This window comes from Chelmon rostratus, chromosome 9 (genome assembly GCF_017976325.1).
Source record: "Chelmon rostratus isolate fCheRos1 chromosome 9, fCheRos1.pri, whole genome shotgun sequence".
NCBI classification, from domain to species: Eukaryota; Metazoa; Chordata; class Actinopteri; order Chaetodontiformes; family Chaetodontidae; genus Chelmon; species Chelmon rostratus.
The window spans coordinates 20888315-20905069 of record NC_055666.1 but is presented as its reverse complement, the minus strand read 5'-3'; the positions used below and the strand labels follow the sequence as shown (position 1 = coordinate 20905069).

Sequence of the window (16755 nt, the reverse complement as noted above, 5' to 3'; positions counted from 1 at the left end):
AGCACAAAATATTCTCCACTTTAGCCAAATAAATCCTAAATCATTAATCAAAATCAACAAGCTGCCTCGTTATCAGAAACCATGCAGAGACACGGTTTGCGTTCTTGTTTTAAATGACGTTTCAGCTGAAATAAATTTGCGTGGCTGCAGTTTGCGTGTCAATTTAGTCTCCTGCGAAAAACTTTTTCCCACCCGGTTGAAAGCAGCATGACGTCGCTTACAGTGGCCAATCGTGAAACGGCTTTCCCCCTCTCCGGGCCAATAGTAGGCGACGAGGAGGGCCTGTCAGTCACAGGTGAGGGTGGATAGTAAAAAAAAGTTGTGTGAAAAGGGCCGGAGACTGGAGCGAGTCTGGGCTGATGGCAGAGCTATGCGGAGGAGAAGCATCGCGCCTGCGGATGTAGCAGAAACTTTCCACGGCTTCTCCCGCGGGGATGCGACCAGGAGCCAGAACTGGAGGGACGACGTTCAGCGACAGCAGTGCTCCGCGGAGGGAGTAGCTTAAAATGTGGATGAACTGACGTTTCCTCTACTATCCGGGCCGGTTAATTACTCAAAAAGAAGAACCGAGCAAACTTCTCTGTTTAAAAATGGCCGTTCGTGGCAACTCGCTGATGCCCTTCTCAATCCAAGCCATCCTGAACAAAAAGGACGACAGCCGACACTTGCCAGATTTGGACATGTGCTTCTCCAAGACGGCGTGCTGGAAAATATTTGGGGAGATGAACGGCGGGTCTCGGGGAGATGATGGGGAGGCTTGTGAGCCGACGGACCAGAAAAGCTACGACTCGGACTCGGGACTCAGCGACGACAACGACGGCAAGACCCCGGCCGTGTGCAAGTCCGAGAAAGACGGAGACCCTGCGTCGGATGTGCTGGAGGAAAGTTTGCAGGAGGAGACGGACCACGAGTCCGCAGCTGCGGAAAACACAAAGAGTGACAGCGAGCCCAATAATGCTACGGGTGAGTATGACAGAAAGACCAATATGAAACTGTGTACAAAGCAAAAATAAAGTGTGACTCTGATTTGAATAAAACCATAACGACTCAATTAAACTTCTGGCTTTAGAGCAGACAAGTCTTTCTTGTGCTTTGAACCTTTTTAACTCTTCAGTCTAATTCTGCTGGTACAGAATCATAACGAGTGTTGTGATTGTGTTATTGTAGGATATCAGGCCTCATGGAGAAATCTCTTCGCATCCTGCTAACTTTTACGCACGAGTTGCCCTACTTTTACGCACAATTACAATGGATAACCTGGCTCAAAGTCAAATCTTTGCATTATAGCACTAATTGCCATTGGGCATAATGGATTCATCCGGACTTGGGGTTCATTAATTCAAGATGGCACGATTTATCTTTGGACATAAGTTAGAAACTACCAGAAACAGGCGTTTAATCGAAGCCTATTGTAAAATAACGATCTGCTCACTTTATGTGATAGTTAAGCCTGAATGAAAGCTATGGTCAGATGTTTTCCACGTTAATTTGATTACTCTTCTGTATAAGTGTGCAGACAGCTCTCAATCTGGATCTCTCCTTTTTATTAGAATGAATCACACCCCAAAGCGCGCACAGAGCTCCCTTGAAATCTGCACACGTGGTTCGAGCTGTACTAAAATAACAAACAAATACAGGAATTGACTTGCATGTTGCATCTGCGTGTCTCCCTCTCCCAGACTCCAGCACCCTGGACGAGAAGAGCCTGGACCAGCCTAAGCAGCGGAAAAAGCGCTCCAGGGCCGCCTTCTCTCACGCGCAGGTCTTCGAGCTGGAGCGCCGCTTCAACCACCAGCGGTACCTGTCCGGGCCGGAGCGGGCGGACCTGGCGGCCTCCCTGAAGCTCACAGAGACTCAGGTCAAGATCTGGTTCCAGAACCGCCGGTACAAGACGAAACGCCGCCAGATGGCCGCCGACCTGATGGCGTCGACCCCGGCGGCCAAGAAGGTGGCGGTGAAAGTTTTGGTGCGGGACGACCAGAGACAGTACAGCCCGGGAGAGATCCTGCGGCCCCCGCTGCTCTCCCTGCAGCCGTCCTACTATTACCCCTACGCCTACTGCCTCCCCGCATGGACACTCTCTGCATGTGCGGGGAATCAGTGAGAACGAGACTGTATTTATTCATTTTTGTTTTATTATTTTGCTCCCAGGAAATCAAACTAACTGTATTTTTTTCTGACGAGAGGAGGAGACCTGAGGGGACCGTTTCACCCGCTCAGCGTTTCTGATTGAACTGCCTCATCGCGCTGCGCTCCTATTTTTCCTCAAATGCTTAAAAACGACTCGTTCTTTCATGTAGTGAGAGTCTGTCCAGAGGAGCCACGTTAAAGAAGATATTCCTCATGACAAAATCAGTGCTGTCTGAACTGTAGGTGAGCGGGGAGACTGGACCTCCTTAGAAAATGTCAGTATGTTAACCTCGGAGGAGTGACACAGTAGTAACATTAAAGTATTCCTCTCTTTACTCGGGAGCCCCTCAAGGACCTCTGAAGCCCCGTGGACCCCACTTTGGGAGCCGGCGGCCTAAACAGACTGAAAGTGTCACCTTATGTTGGTTTATATTTTACATGCGCCTTCCTACCTCTGCAGTGATTGGAAATAGGCATATTCCATTGACTTTTCATATAACTGTCTCTTGTTACAGGTTGTGTTTTTTTTCTTGCTGTGTTTGTAAAGGTAAGATATTTCAGCACTTTTGAACATATACGTTGCATTATTTCAATGTAAAAAAAATAATGATAATAACAGTGTGGACATGAACAGTGTCAGACTGAAAAGAGGCGGTTTCTTGTGTTATTGACCGGGAAGTGATCGTGTGGCAGGAAGCGGGCTAAGACAGACCAACTTCTAAATGTAAATGTGTTACTTGTGTTAAATGATTGTTCAGATCGATAAAAACATTAAAACATATCAGGCATATCCCATCATTTGGATGCAATTTTATTTAAAAGTTTTCAAGTGTAATATTGGGACGAGACATTTTTCTATTTCAATATCATCGGACTAATAATGATAAGAATTAACAACATATTTACTATTCAAGGATGTACTGGCTTACAAAGTCACTTTAATTTGACAATTAGTGACTGGTTGGCCAGGAGAAAATACGCGCTAAATATTAGTTAGCACTTCAAATTCTCAGATGCTACAAGCAGGGTTTTTTCTTGTACAAACGGATAAAAACAGTTTTGCGCTCTTCTTTTCAAACCAAAAGGCATCTAAAAGTTTGGATGAATTAAAACTGGCCTACAATTAAGAGTGAAATAGCTTGTGGATACCTTAATTGCCATGTTGAAGTGAGCAGATGGTTTGGGAGCGCAAACCTAATAAACCAGGAATGGCTAAATAGGCAGTAACTAGAAATTTTATCCATCCTTTTATTTTGTTTACCAGCTTTTTTTTTTTTTTTTAATATATTTTTCTTGCGCATTGTCCATACAGACCCAAACATCCCCATGATGATCTGCATGGGCCGCTATGATTTTCTTACCAAAAACACCTGTCAGACAATGATGAATAGCTCTGTGATTCCCGGACAGGGCAAACTGACAGCTTCCTTTAGGGCTGCATGTCAACACGAGGAGAGGCATCGGAGAGGAGGATGCGGGGTTAAGGAGGCCCATGTCACTGCGCCTAAATTGAAGTAAAAGTAGGAAAACGGTTCTTATTTGTTGTCTTTTTCTTTAAACGTGAAAATACTAGAAGCTTGTCTTTGTAATTTTAGCGCTAATAGTGGAGTTGAAGTATTACGGGAGTACTTTTAGCTGCTATTCTGTCTACACTAAGCCTGATTGTTAAGTCGGGGTCAGCAGGGAGATGCAGTACATCAGCCAGCCATCTCTGGCCTTGTAAAATACCTACATGCCTTGCAGACACTGAGACCGTCCGCGGGATGCTGTTTATCAGGAATTAAAGAGGTATTATAGTTGACTGGCAGCGACGCGGTGATGAGGCCAAAAAAGAAGACAAATGCCAAAGAAATCGCCATTGTTACAGCCCAGATGTGTCTGCTTTGCGCTGATACATGGGCAGTGAACGCACCAGAAAACCAAAGTAACACAAGTGTCGTTTACGTGAACGCCACAGGGAACAACTGTATTTTAGCACGGGAAGCACTGCGCAATGGCACTGCGCTTTTACGCACGTATGGGCACCAAGAGCTTCTGCAGGGCTCTGGCTGATCAGAGCCCCATCTTCTTTAACCCTGTATGGTGCAAACAGAACGGCGCCTATATGTCCTAAAATCTGATCTTGATGCAGGTATACACGCCACCTGAGGCCATCTCCTGAGGCGATGATGCTCCTCATTGGCTGCTCATAGGCTTAAAGGACAGAGAAGGATACTGAGGAGTGGACGGTCCCACATAACTTCCTCTCATACCTGCATGTGGAGATATCTGATATAGAGGGACATATCGCGGCTGTTGTGCCTTTCAACCTGCGACCGTTGAAATGAAAACACCCCCATCGTTGTACATGAACCCCATTCCAGCGTCCCGTTATTTTACTTTTTTCATCATTTCCGTTCAGTACGTGGGAAATGTGATCATTGTATTCAATAATTAGGCCGTGACTTTAGACCACGTGTTGAGTGAGTTATTCCCAGGAGAAGAAATGTAATTCATAGCGGAGGCTGCCCCAGAATATGTATTTTATTTGCACCCTATTACAGCTACTAAATCAATTACGCACGTTAAGAAGGTTTCAGCTCAAGTAACCTATTGCTGCCATATAATTCTACAAAAACTAACTCTGTGGAGATTATTTTTCATCTTTTTAAGGAGTCTTTTCTGCACGTGGAGCAAGGTGCGCAGTTTGGGAATTTTGATGTTGGATTTTTTTTTTTTTTTTTTTTTTTTTTTGAATTGCAGTTACTGGAATTCTGATTTTATCCAACAGAAACCCATCTTCACGACTTCCTTGTGATTTGACATCTGCTACTTCTGTTGAGCAAACCGATCTTTGCGCACGAGTCTTCGCTTTTGTTCAGAGTCTCCTCAGTTGTTATAGATGAAAGTGATGCAAAAAATAAAAAATAAAAAAACGCGTTTAACAGGCATCATTTGCCTCGATACGCAGAGCCGATTTATTTCTCTGCCTACTTAACTGAAGACTATATTTACAGTTATGACTCTAAAACTTGGGCTGATGATGATCAGACACTTTTTATTGCCGGGGTCCTTTTTATTTATTACTGTATTTATGTCTTTTTGTGGCGGAGCGACCAGAGAGACTCGACCTTAGGAGCGTTAATGGAAATGTAAAATGCCCCGAAGTCTCCTTAAATGTCACTGCAGTTAACACTTAACCACTACCACTAAATTACACTGCAAAAAAATGCCCATTTAGCTTAACGTTAAATCGACATTATGTAGAATACAGCTGTTTTTTATTGTCTAATTATGAATGAACCTTTGTTTAAAAAATCTTTATTTCCTATTGAGGTAATCCGCCCAAAATTAAGATTTACACTTACAAGAACATACATAAATTTATGCAACAATTCTAATTAAATACAAACTAAATAAAGCTCAAGATCAGAATGATTTTCCCCTGCAATTTCGGACCATATACGACTAATAATGAACCGAGTTGTGTGTAATAAACCAACGAATCAAACAATATTATAAAAGGTCTAAAATAGAAAAGAAAGATATTTAAAATGTGAATCATTTTGTGCCCACAGGTCGGTTTTCATGTGAACAATGTCGTTTGAACAATGTTGTTCAAACGACATTGTTCACATTTTCTACCACAACTTATGAATTCCACATGCTGAATAGTGCTCTAGTTTTCAGCTATTAATATACATTTAGGCTAGATGGTCTTCATTTGCATAAATGATATTCGTGAGTATTTCAAGGACTAACGCTATGCAAACTGAAGAACCCATACAGATCAGCTGCAAATCTCAGTTCAGCGACATCAGGCGTTTCCATGTAACTGTCAGATTGATAATTTTAGCATAAACGTGATCACAAGCATTAACATGAATTCACAAATTTTGGTTACAAATTATGATTTTTCTATTTTCTCACTTTCAGTGCATTTGCGTGGAACAACTGAGCCTATGATGCAGAGCACAGTTAATTATGACAGTTAAATGCTCCGTCCTTCATTCATTTATGTTTAATCCATTTGCTCAGATTCTTTGTTCCTGAAGGGATCAAACATTCAGGCCATAAGAACAAACCGGTGCAATGAAAAGACAGGATTTTTTTTTCAAAGTGCTGTCTCTCCACAGCAGCTTGGCCTTGATCATTTCTGCCTTCAGCCTTTTACAAACAATTAGACTTAATTTTCCTCCACCTCCCTGTCCGGCTGGGAGGCTGTCAATCACACCCTCATAAGCATTTTGGAGTATTCTGACCTGACAGTCACTGGCACTTGCTTCAAAGTGGCCCAGGTGCAAATTCCTCTCCATCCCTCATGTTACAGCGACATCCTCCTCCTGCACTGAAAAGCAAACGTGAAAGACGAGGACAGACTCAACCTTTTGGCTTGTAGCTCACATTTTCCAGAAATATTACAAAACATTAACATGAAGGCGAAAATTACTGATAAACACCCATTACCAAACATGAGACAGACTAATGACAGAGTGGACTTTGGGACTTTTGAAACTTTTCTTTTTGTGCATAACATCACACTTGAGTTACAATGAGCTAGTCTTTTGTGTTCGGCTCCACAGGTTGTAGGTACCCGCTTTCAATGGTAAAACTATTGAACAAAATCCCTTCCATGTCCTAATCCTCCTCTTTGACAGATTCATGTAGCCTGGAATAAAATTGCAAGCTGGCTGGAGTTCAAGGCTGCCGACACAAACGTTTATCCTTGTAATTCCTTATGAATTATTGTATTGTTACTTTACTGTAGCTTATAGTGTTGGTGTGTCTTTTAAATGACCCTCTGAGTGTAATGAATGTTTAATCTTCTGGACTGCAAACTGGAAAATACAAACAAAACATGCATAATGATTTAAAGAAAGAATAAAGTCCCTGTTTTATGCAGAAACATTAAACTGATTCAACCTTGAATCATGATTCTTTCCACCAGTGGAGCTACTTTCTGTTTACGCTTAGATTAAGCATTGAGTCTTGAACTACTTAGAAATCATTTACCAACACACTAGAGAGAAGTGTCACAAAATAATTGTCTTAAAATGTTCTATTTTGTCACTTTATCCAAGACTGGAGTGAAATTTGCCAATAATAGCCATGCTTCATTTGGTAAATACATCAGTGCGTCGTCTGGAACAATCACATCACACAGCTGGTATATTCCTCAAAACTGTGGCAAACTGGGAGACTGTTCAGCTGTGAATTGAGTGGTGGAAAAAAAAGAAGAAATAGGTCTGTCTGTCGATCTATGAACAGGATGCCGCAGGAATAACGTTAACATTTGAAAAGTTGATTAACATCACAGAGTCCATGACAGTGTAAGAGCAAAAACCCTTAAAGGTGGCTTTAAGTGATGTTGGCTCTCTTCAGACTTCACACAGTTTAACAGCTGAGATCTGTGTTTACATTAAGGTGAACCTAAATAATCATAATCAGCACCCCAAAGGCTTTTGCTACAGCTTGACATGACCTGTGTGTATGCATATGTGTGTGTGTGTGTGTGTGTGTGTGTGTGTGTATGTGTGTGTGTCATAAGACGACAATTTCAAGACAAGTAAAGCTTGGGTTGGAAGTAAACTGTAAATCTTATTTATTACAGATATCTACTACAGACAAAAATGGTTCTCCAGCAAAAGGTTGATATACTTGATAACAGGATATGATCTATATAATAATAATATATTATTATAATAGTATCATATTAAGCAGTTATGTTTATAAGCCTATTTGGGGATGAACTGTATTACTACAAAAGCAAATGCCAAATAATGCACTGAGATGTACATATGTTTGAACAAAGGAAGCACACTGTGCACGAGGGTGTGTGTGTGTGTGTGTGTGTGTAAAAGAGAGAGAGAAAAGAGGGCAGGAAGACAGAGAAAGAAATTATCAATAATTAATTATTTGAAAACTAACATTCTTTTAAATGTTAAATAAGACATATGTAGTGGAAGCATTCAGTTCCTTTACTTGAAAAAAGAAACAATGCCACACTCGTCTGTAAAAATACTCCATTCATTTCAGAATGACACATATTGCATTGGATTACTATTGCTGATGCTTGAAGGTGTAAGCAGCATGTTAAAGTGTGTGGCCGAGGTGAAGATTTTAATTGCTTGATTTAGTGTTTGTTGGTTTATTGTACAGCAATGAATCGTATTTCCCAAGCTGATCATATGTTGTGTGTGTAAACCTTTTAATCTGCAAAGTAGCTAGTCATAAAAAAGTAGTTGAGACAAAAGTGCAATATTTCCCCCTAAGCAGAAAACAGAAAATGGAAATAATGTACTTCAAAAATGAACCTAAGTATAGCGCTTAAATAGTTTCTGTGTTATTTTGTTCAGGTAATCTCTTTTTTGTTGTGTGTTTTTATACTCGCACTTTGACCTTTAGAGCCATGGCAACGGCAGCGCGTCACACGCAGGACGCAACCACAGCGCCGGTGATTGGGTTTCCGGTTCTGATCTTTTCCCGTGAAGGCAAAGGGCTTCGCGGCGATATTGAAAATATCTGCAAGCTGACATGCCACGTCGCGGCCTCCGGTTTGTTTTCTGGTGGCGTTTACCCCAGTTTTAACCGATAATCAGTACTCGTCGAGTTAACAGTGAGTGAGTGGATCGTGCCCAGCAGAGCAACAGTGTTAGTAGAGTCAAAATGGCGTCTGCCTGGCCGCTCCACTGTCGTCTAATCCATCTGTGATTAGCCTGACACCGAGATTCAGCAACTTGTGACTCTTTTCTAGTACTTCGGTTTTTCACAGACAGAGTCGGGGCACATTTTAACGACATGTCGGACTCGGAGGACGACAGCCAGGACAGGCAGCTTAAAATTGTAGTGATTGGAGACGGTGCGTGTGGGAAGGTGAGACCATCGCAGACACTCATGAATTGACGTATACTCAGCATTAGTGAAGACGATAGACCTTAAAGTCCGAAGTATCCACACCGACAGTGTCTTACTGACTGTTACACGACCGTTTAGTCAGTAGCTTGCTGTTTACGTTGCTCATCCTGACGCTGCACTGTCTTCCCAGTCACCATGGCGACCGACGCTAATATAGCAACGCTGGCTATTAGCTAACAACATCCGTGGCTAACGACCACAGCTAGACAACATAATGGCATATGAAGCACGCCATAGTTGTCGTTTAGGATTATAGCGTAACTGGGACACTTTCTTTCCTTCTTCGCTGCAGTGTAACGATTTTGCTTTGTCGTGTGTTGAAACAGCGACACACACAAAATAGAGTGTTGTCTCAAAGTATAATAAAACAAAATAAAATGCAGTATCTCAACTCAAATCCTCTATGACTCCAGATAAGTATCAGCGTCTGTGTTAATGATCCATCTTTGAGATTGTCCATGCTCGTAAATACTGACCTTACTGCCAAATTTCCCCTTTTTGAACCCCTTGAAACTTGAATTATGATACCTTAAACACTATTTTGTTTTTTGTTTTTTTTGTGACTGAACATTTCTCCGCGCCTGCCTCAGTAAATTAAAGGGAGGGAGAGGTTGATAGTATATATATTTTTTTATTAATAATTACGATTAGAAAAAGAAGAGTGATGATAGTATTTTCACAAATTGGTAATTTGCTGATGATTATGGCCATGATAAGTGCACTAGTCATACCTACAACCTGATTTGTACAGCTAGATGTAGGGAATTGTTTGAAGGGCATGGTATATTGTTGTCCATGTGAGACTCAACAGGTTGGTTAGTTGTAACCAACAGGAAAAAGATACACAGGAAAATAGTCCTTCTGATGGATGATGAGATTTCAGATGGGAAGTTGCAGCTCACTTGATGTCATTATAGTTTGCAGTGACAGACAAAGAAGGGTAGATGTGCTAAAAGTGTGCAGCAAACATGGTATTGAATTCATTTTGTTGCTTAATCTTACCTTTGTTGCAGTGAAGTAGCCATTTTCTTTATTTAAGATGAAGAAATGTAACAAAATTAGTGACCAACTACATGTGCAAATCTTTGGCAACCAGTGTTACTACTAACAACATCACAAAGAAACTGATGGTTTAATGACAAAAAGTGTGGCATTAAGCTTGAGCGAAAGGTTGAGCTGTTAGTAAGTCTCCCAAAACTGATAAGGTGTACATTTATATATTATATAAGAGGTTTTTCTGTGCTTGCCCATCCACACTGATCTCAGGTTGAGGATGAGGGTGTTCATCCTACTTAAAACTTGAGATGGTTGAATTATTGATAGAGGCAAATATACTGAAAAAAATCAAAACCTAAATGTTAGATAATAGACATGGAGGAGTAATGTTTCTAAAATGGCAATGCAGACTGAAAAGAGCAACTTAAATATCTCTGTATTACAGTCTCACATTGTAATGTGACTACATGGTAAACTAAAGATAAATGTTCAGATTAGTAGACAAACAAACCATGCAGCACAAGAGCTGCTCTTAGTTGAAATGTACTTCTGTAGAGAGAACCAGAACAAAGTCTCAACCATAAAAAACATTTTTCTCACGTCTAAGTTTATCTTGAAAATCCAGACAGATTCTGTCTCAAAGATAGCATTGTGGATTTAAATCTGACACAAATCTGTTGTTGTAAACCTATTAAGTTTACCCAGCCCTTAATCCATGTTGCATGTGCCATTGAACGTAGTTGTAGGCTTTGTGCCGGTGGTGCTGTGTTTTATAGTAACAGAGCTCATAGGCTTTTACTGTGAAGAAACTATATGTTGTTTTTTTATGCTTATATCTGCCATTCTAATTTTGGTAACTCATCAAAAAGGGCCAGTTTAAACAATTGGTGTGAAACCTTTGTAAGATGAGCAGTAAGGTTTATCATACCAGGTAGTCATACTGATTGTCATTGTCTTGCCCTTGCCCTTCGTCTTGCTGCACTGCTATACATTTGTAAATCAGTCAACTCAATTCACCTCTGATTTATAGCTGCTTTTACACCGGCTAACTGTATCACTGCACCGAAGGAAGCGTGCATCTCCTCGTAATCCTCTTAATATCAACTTACATTTTCCTATTTAGAACAGTTTGTTGAAAATAATTTGTTTAAAAAAAGTATAGCTGAATGATGACTTTTCACGGCCCCTGCATCTGTCGTACGCTTTGGGGCTGCAGCAACTGCTCAGTGAACTCGGGGTAAAACACTGCACTGTACAGTATTACACAGAGTATGACAGTTGCTTAGCCTGGCTGTGGTAGCTGGTGGTTGTTTTCCATCAGTGTACCTCTCTTGTCTTGGCCAAGGACCCCTGTATGCATTTGGCTCTGGAGTGAGGCTCCATTTAAAGAAAATTATGTCTGGACAGCCCATATGAGAAATGTTTCTGTTTTCTCTTTTTATAAAATAAAATAACAATGGGAAGAGAGTCCTGTGCGGACACTTAGATTTATGAATGTCTGAGCTGTGAGCAAATCTACCTTTTTGTCTCTGTCTTTGCTAAATCTATGTTTCAGGACTGCTGTTATTCAAAACGACTGGATCATTCAGTATGTCCATTAAAATCAATTCAAAGATGTAGATTAAGGAGGTCTAACTTCCATCCTCAACAGGGGAATTTTTTTCCCAGTCACACCAAACAATCATTTGCAGCAAAGCAAGGAGGTTGTCATGACAATTCAGCTATGTTTCTTCTTCACTGCATCTGGAGTCCCCGAATGAATGACTATGAATGTAAGGCAGAGACGTCAAGTGCTTTTCAACTACACATCCCCTTTCGTAACTAATCTCTCCTTCCTCTGGGAGACAGAAAATGAATGTAGCAGTAATGGTGAGACCCAATGAGAAAAATGAATGTTCTCATTCTGGAAAGTCGACATTTTCTTTTGGGGGAGGTGGGGCAGAGAACACACACAACTCAGTTCCCAGTAGATACGCTACATTAATAACCCACCTCACTCTGCTGCCAGGTGTCAGCTCGTCACTGTCTGAATGACTTACCTGCTTGTCTGTTTTGGGCAGAAAACAGGAGCCCTGCCCCCCATTTTGAGCAGGCACCACTGACTGACATCTTGAATGCCGTTTCCCCCCTTATTAATGTCAATTTGCTCAGCAAATTGCAATCAGATCAGTTTTTCTTGGACAGCACTTTCGGTGGTATTTTTGCTTGTGGTTGGTTGTCCATTCAGAAATATAGGGAGATGTGGGAAGGCTTGTCCACCTGAGCAAGATGTTTTTAAAATATGGAGTCTCACATTTAGCCAGGCTCTTCAGGTGCTGGGCCTAACTTACACATAGGTCTATTTTTCAACCTGAGCTATAGACCACTCAGTTTTTATGAATATTTGCTGTTCTTTTACCCATAGAGTAAAAGGGAGCTTGAAGTACAGGTCCTGTACATTCATGGATTTGGCATCCCAGCCATGTTATTTACAATTGGTCTCTTAATCAGAATACCAACATCTGTCTTAACTATTTAAGAGGAATAAAGAGCCAGTTTTGATGAGATGCTGCAGAAATGCACTGCATCTCTCATATGAGTTGCATCACATGGATAAAGTCAGCTTGCCATATTTTTTCCCTCTCTCGCAGTCTCTTGTTTCAGTAGAACTTCCCCCATTTCCCGGCATTGGTATCATTGGTGACCCTATGCTGTTCTCTGTTGGAGTGTCAGGATTACGCCAGCTTTTACATTCGCTGGTTAGTTCCAATTGTACGTTGGAAAAAAAGGACTACGTTGAGGGAGTAGAGCCAAGCTACTGGAATGCCAAGACAAATGGCCGACTAGGCCAACGTGAGCATGTGGAATACATTTTTGCTGTCTGAGCTTGTTATTCCTGTGTTGTCAGTGATTGTTTGGGCTACTTAAATGGCCGATTTTCTCCTTGTTGCGTCAGTCACCTCTGGTAATTTTTCAGTCACTCTTGAGCCTGTCACATGCTCTGCAGGCTGAGATGAAAAAAGTCTGTAGGTTAGTAAACTAAAGGTGAAATTAGGTGGACATAACTTTATTCTGCACCTCCATGGATATGTTAATCAAGAAAACCATTGGAAAAGGTCAGGGTTACACATTCAGTAGGTTTAAAAGTTTACATTTGAAATCCAAGATGGGAAAAACATGAAGTTTTGACATTAAAGGTGGCTTCTACAATGACAAATCAAGCTAAATAGACTCTGGATTACTTCAAGTAGATTTAGGTAAATCATGAAAAGGGTTTTCCTGATAATATTACATTGTTTCTCTAGAGTAATTTGAAAAAAATGCAGTCTTATTTGAAACATTATTTGGCCAAACCTAAACTGCCTGAGCATGAATGTTGGTAGATAAGGACGTAGGCTCAAGTGAAAGCTTAGTGGACTGAAAGAAGGAATTTAGTTTTAAATCCTCTAACCCGCAGTGATTGTCAAGTACCACATTAAGATGCATTTGCTGCCACATGAACACTCAGGGAATCCCATTGCTTCACTTCTCTGTTGTGTTTATGTAAGCACACAGCTCTAAAGATAGCTAATAGACATTCAGCACTTCATTTTTTTTCCTATCCTCATCCATCAAAATGAATTAAACTTGGCACGTCAAGTCTGCACTATGAATTCCCATGGATTTCAGGAGAGCCCCTAACATGCTATTTTTTTTCCTCCTCAAACACAATAGTGACAGTGATGGAGGTTTTATAATTTGTGGCAATTATTAGGTCTGCAGTCCGGAGACATGACACATACTCCGGCACCTGTTTTTGTAATTCACGTTGATTTTCACTGTCAGAACCGTGGCTGAGTAGTGAGACAGCAGAGGAGGCAGACAGTTACATCAGCGTGCCTTCCAGTCAATCATGAAGTTTCTGAAGGTGTTAAAAAAGGATTTTTAATGATGAAATTAAACGTACTTAAGGTTGCATTGCTAATGAATGTGGAAAAGAATCAAAGAGAAGTGTTGTGATATGATAAATTATACCTTTGTAATTTTATTTTATTTTTTTGAAATTTGCAAAAAATATATTGTAAAAAGCCTTCTTTGGAATTTGGTGAGTTTTTCTACTTTTGCTCACCACCGAAATATCCCTTTATCAGGAAGTTCTTTAATAAAGTGTATATTGTCTCTGGAAGGAGTTTTGCAGCATCTTACATTTTGCCCCATGTTGTGATTTTGATTATCCATGTTGTGCATGTATGTGTGAAAACTGTTTATTCGGCAAAAATTACACATTGAATCAATGTTTCTCTTTCATCCTGAAAGCATTTTCTTTTAAAAAACACTTAACTGCTTCAACTGACACACTTTCAGTCCTGTATATCGCTGCAGAGGTGTTCAGGCACTCACTCTCCTTGTCTTTCCCTTTTGTCTCTCTGTTTCAGACATCACTCGCCACCAGGTTTGCGCAGGAGGCCTTTGGGAAGCAGTACAAACAAACCATCGGCCTGGATTTCTTTCTGAAGAGAATAAGCCTTCCAGGTGAGACACCTTCATAATCTTTTGGGAGGGCTCACTTGTTTGGAAACTCAGCACAGACACGTGTGTTGCACAGGCGGGTAGCGGCAGAATGCAGACTTGTTAATTCAATAAAATACTGGAGATATGTGTTTGGCAAGATTGTACTTAGACATAGTGGCTTAACTGTTAGTGGTTGTTTGTAGTACTCTAATATTGACCTTAAGATTTTGGATGTTTGTGTGTACTTAACATTATCAGTGTTAAAGATCCAGAATATTAATTCAAAGTCTGACAGAGAGGCCTGTTATTCCACCAATACTTTCTGTCATATTTTTATTGCTCAGATTTTCTGGTAGTGTTCATATTTTCTTGTCCTACCTTTTCCAGGCAGAGTTTGTCCTTCAGGTTAACTCGGGAGCTGAATGTGTCTTTTCTGGTAGCTCCTCATTGTAGAGTGTCTGCCACTTCTCAGGCTTATTCACTCTGAAGGCTCTTCTCTCCAGAGCAAACAGCACACTTTTTTTTCTGACTCCACAAGGCCAATGGACAGCTTATGTCAAAACGGGCGAGCCTTGCTCATAATTCTGTGGGCACAGCACAGAGTAAATACATTAACGTTTTATATCCATATCGCTGATCCCCGAGTTCAACTGATCTTTGTCCTGAACCACATAAAACATTCATGTTCTTATTTGTTTATGCTCAACCCACAGACATAAAGCCACACTCTGTATCCCCTTCAGATCTGTTAAAATAAATGTTTATTGACTAATGCTATATTTAGACGAAAGCACTCCATTTTTACTTCCTACCATGTGAAATGGGGATTTTCAGCATTTTAAATGGCATTTCTAAAACTCTGCCAAGGCCTAAGCTCCAGAAATCTGCAAAGTGCCTCCATTCTTTCATTACTAATAAAACAACATTAAGCAAGGGCAAATTAAGTGCTAAAAGTAAAAGTTACGCTGATTTGTGAGTTGGCTGAAGGACTCTATTTTGATTTTGTGTCAGTTTCAGCTTATGAGACTTAGGAGAACTAAACCCCCAAAAATGCTGTGGTGGACTTGGGATGAAAAGAGCCAACCATAAGCACAGGCTGGGCTCAGGTCCTTAATACGAACTCGAACAAATGCTGTTAATCGTTTGACTTTTCTTTCCAGTGAGTTTCTTTCCTGAGACAATCAGGTTTTCAAACTGTAACCTAAATGTAGCACACGTATGCGTCTGTATCACTGGGGCAGCAACAACATTGGGTCCAACACTGGAGTTGTTAAATGGGCCATTTTCTGGGGAATTGGGTGTTGATGAGCTGATGAAGAGGAGGGTGGCTCGCAAGCTGGGTGGTCCCAAACTTCGTTAGGACCCCCTCTCTGCCTTGTATTGGAGAGGTTGTGTGGCTCTCCGGGTCTCTATGGGGCTGTAAGGGTCTTTTGCAGCAGGGGGGAGAGTAGCCTATAGCCAGCATTGGCCCCTCTCACCATGAAGGCCCAGCTTGTCAAACTTAATGTACATTTTCCAACGCAGGGAGAGGTGAGGCGAGGCCGACTGGCACACAACAGCCTCCTCTGTGTGTGCTTTTTATAACAATACCTCTTCCAGATGTCTCTGCCAAACCAATGAGGTACACGCGGTGAAGGGGATTGACTGGAGGTGACGTTTACTTGATAAATTCTGTCAAGCTCCAACTTTCTGAAGTGGATTTGTCTGCATCCACTTCACGTCACGCTGAGAGGACAGTTATGTCATCAAAGTGCTTTTTTTTCTGACCTTGTTATCAGTTTTAAGGTTTGTCCATTGAGCTCAAAGTCATAGTTTCTACTTCTTGCAAAGCACAAGCAGAAAAATGTCAGCACTGATGAGTCAGCGTGAATCTTTGAAACATAAATAAAGCTTGTGTCCAAGCATGGTGGATGGGTGGGGATGGCTCTTTATAACACCAAAGAACCGTTATTCATTGCACTCCTCAATGTAGCTTTACATTGACACTGTATAGTCTAGATGTAGTGACTGTGAACCTCAGCGTTTCCTTCCCCTGCTTTAAAAAGGGGACTTATGAAGGGGTTGAGTCGTCCAGCCGTGTCCACAGCGTACGCTCTGCTCCCCATCGCCGCTCCAGCCCAGCGCAGGGCCCTCATCACACCAACATAAACTCCTCGCTGTCTGGTCCTCCCTCCTCCTCCTTTTTTGACTTTTTTTTTTTCAACCACCCCTTTCATTTTCCAGAGGAAGAAAATATTCATTTGGATTTGGTTTTTATGCCTGTCT

The 16755-nt window shown here is 41.2% G+C and overlaps 2 protein-coding genes across 2 annotated transcripts in view; both read left to right on the top strand.

Moving 5' to 3' along the window:
- The first annotated feature begins 367 nt into the window (after positions 1-367).
- nkx3-2 (NK3 homeobox 2) lies at positions 368-2928 on the top strand. The gene is made up of 2 exons (XM_041944440.1): positions 368-963; positions 1680-2928. Exons 1-2 carry the CDS (start codon positions 591-593, stop codon positions 2102-2104), a joined length of 798 nt encoding a protein of 265 aa, XP_041800374.1. The 5' UTR covers positions 368-590; the 3' UTR covers positions 2105-2928.
- A 5645-nt stretch (positions 2929-8573) lies between these two features.
- The window catches only part of rab28 (RAB28, member RAS oncogene family), a 30451-nt gene continuing 22269 nt past the window's right edge, over positions 8574-16755 (top strand). The window contains exons 1-2 of the mRNA XM_041944300.1: positions 8574-8982; positions 14415-14511. Coding sequence (XP_041800234.1) covers positions 8908-8982; positions 14415-14511 — 172 coding nt within the window. The 5' untranslated portion in view covers positions 8574-8907. The remainder of the gene's footprint in view (positions 8983-14414; positions 14512-16755) is intronic.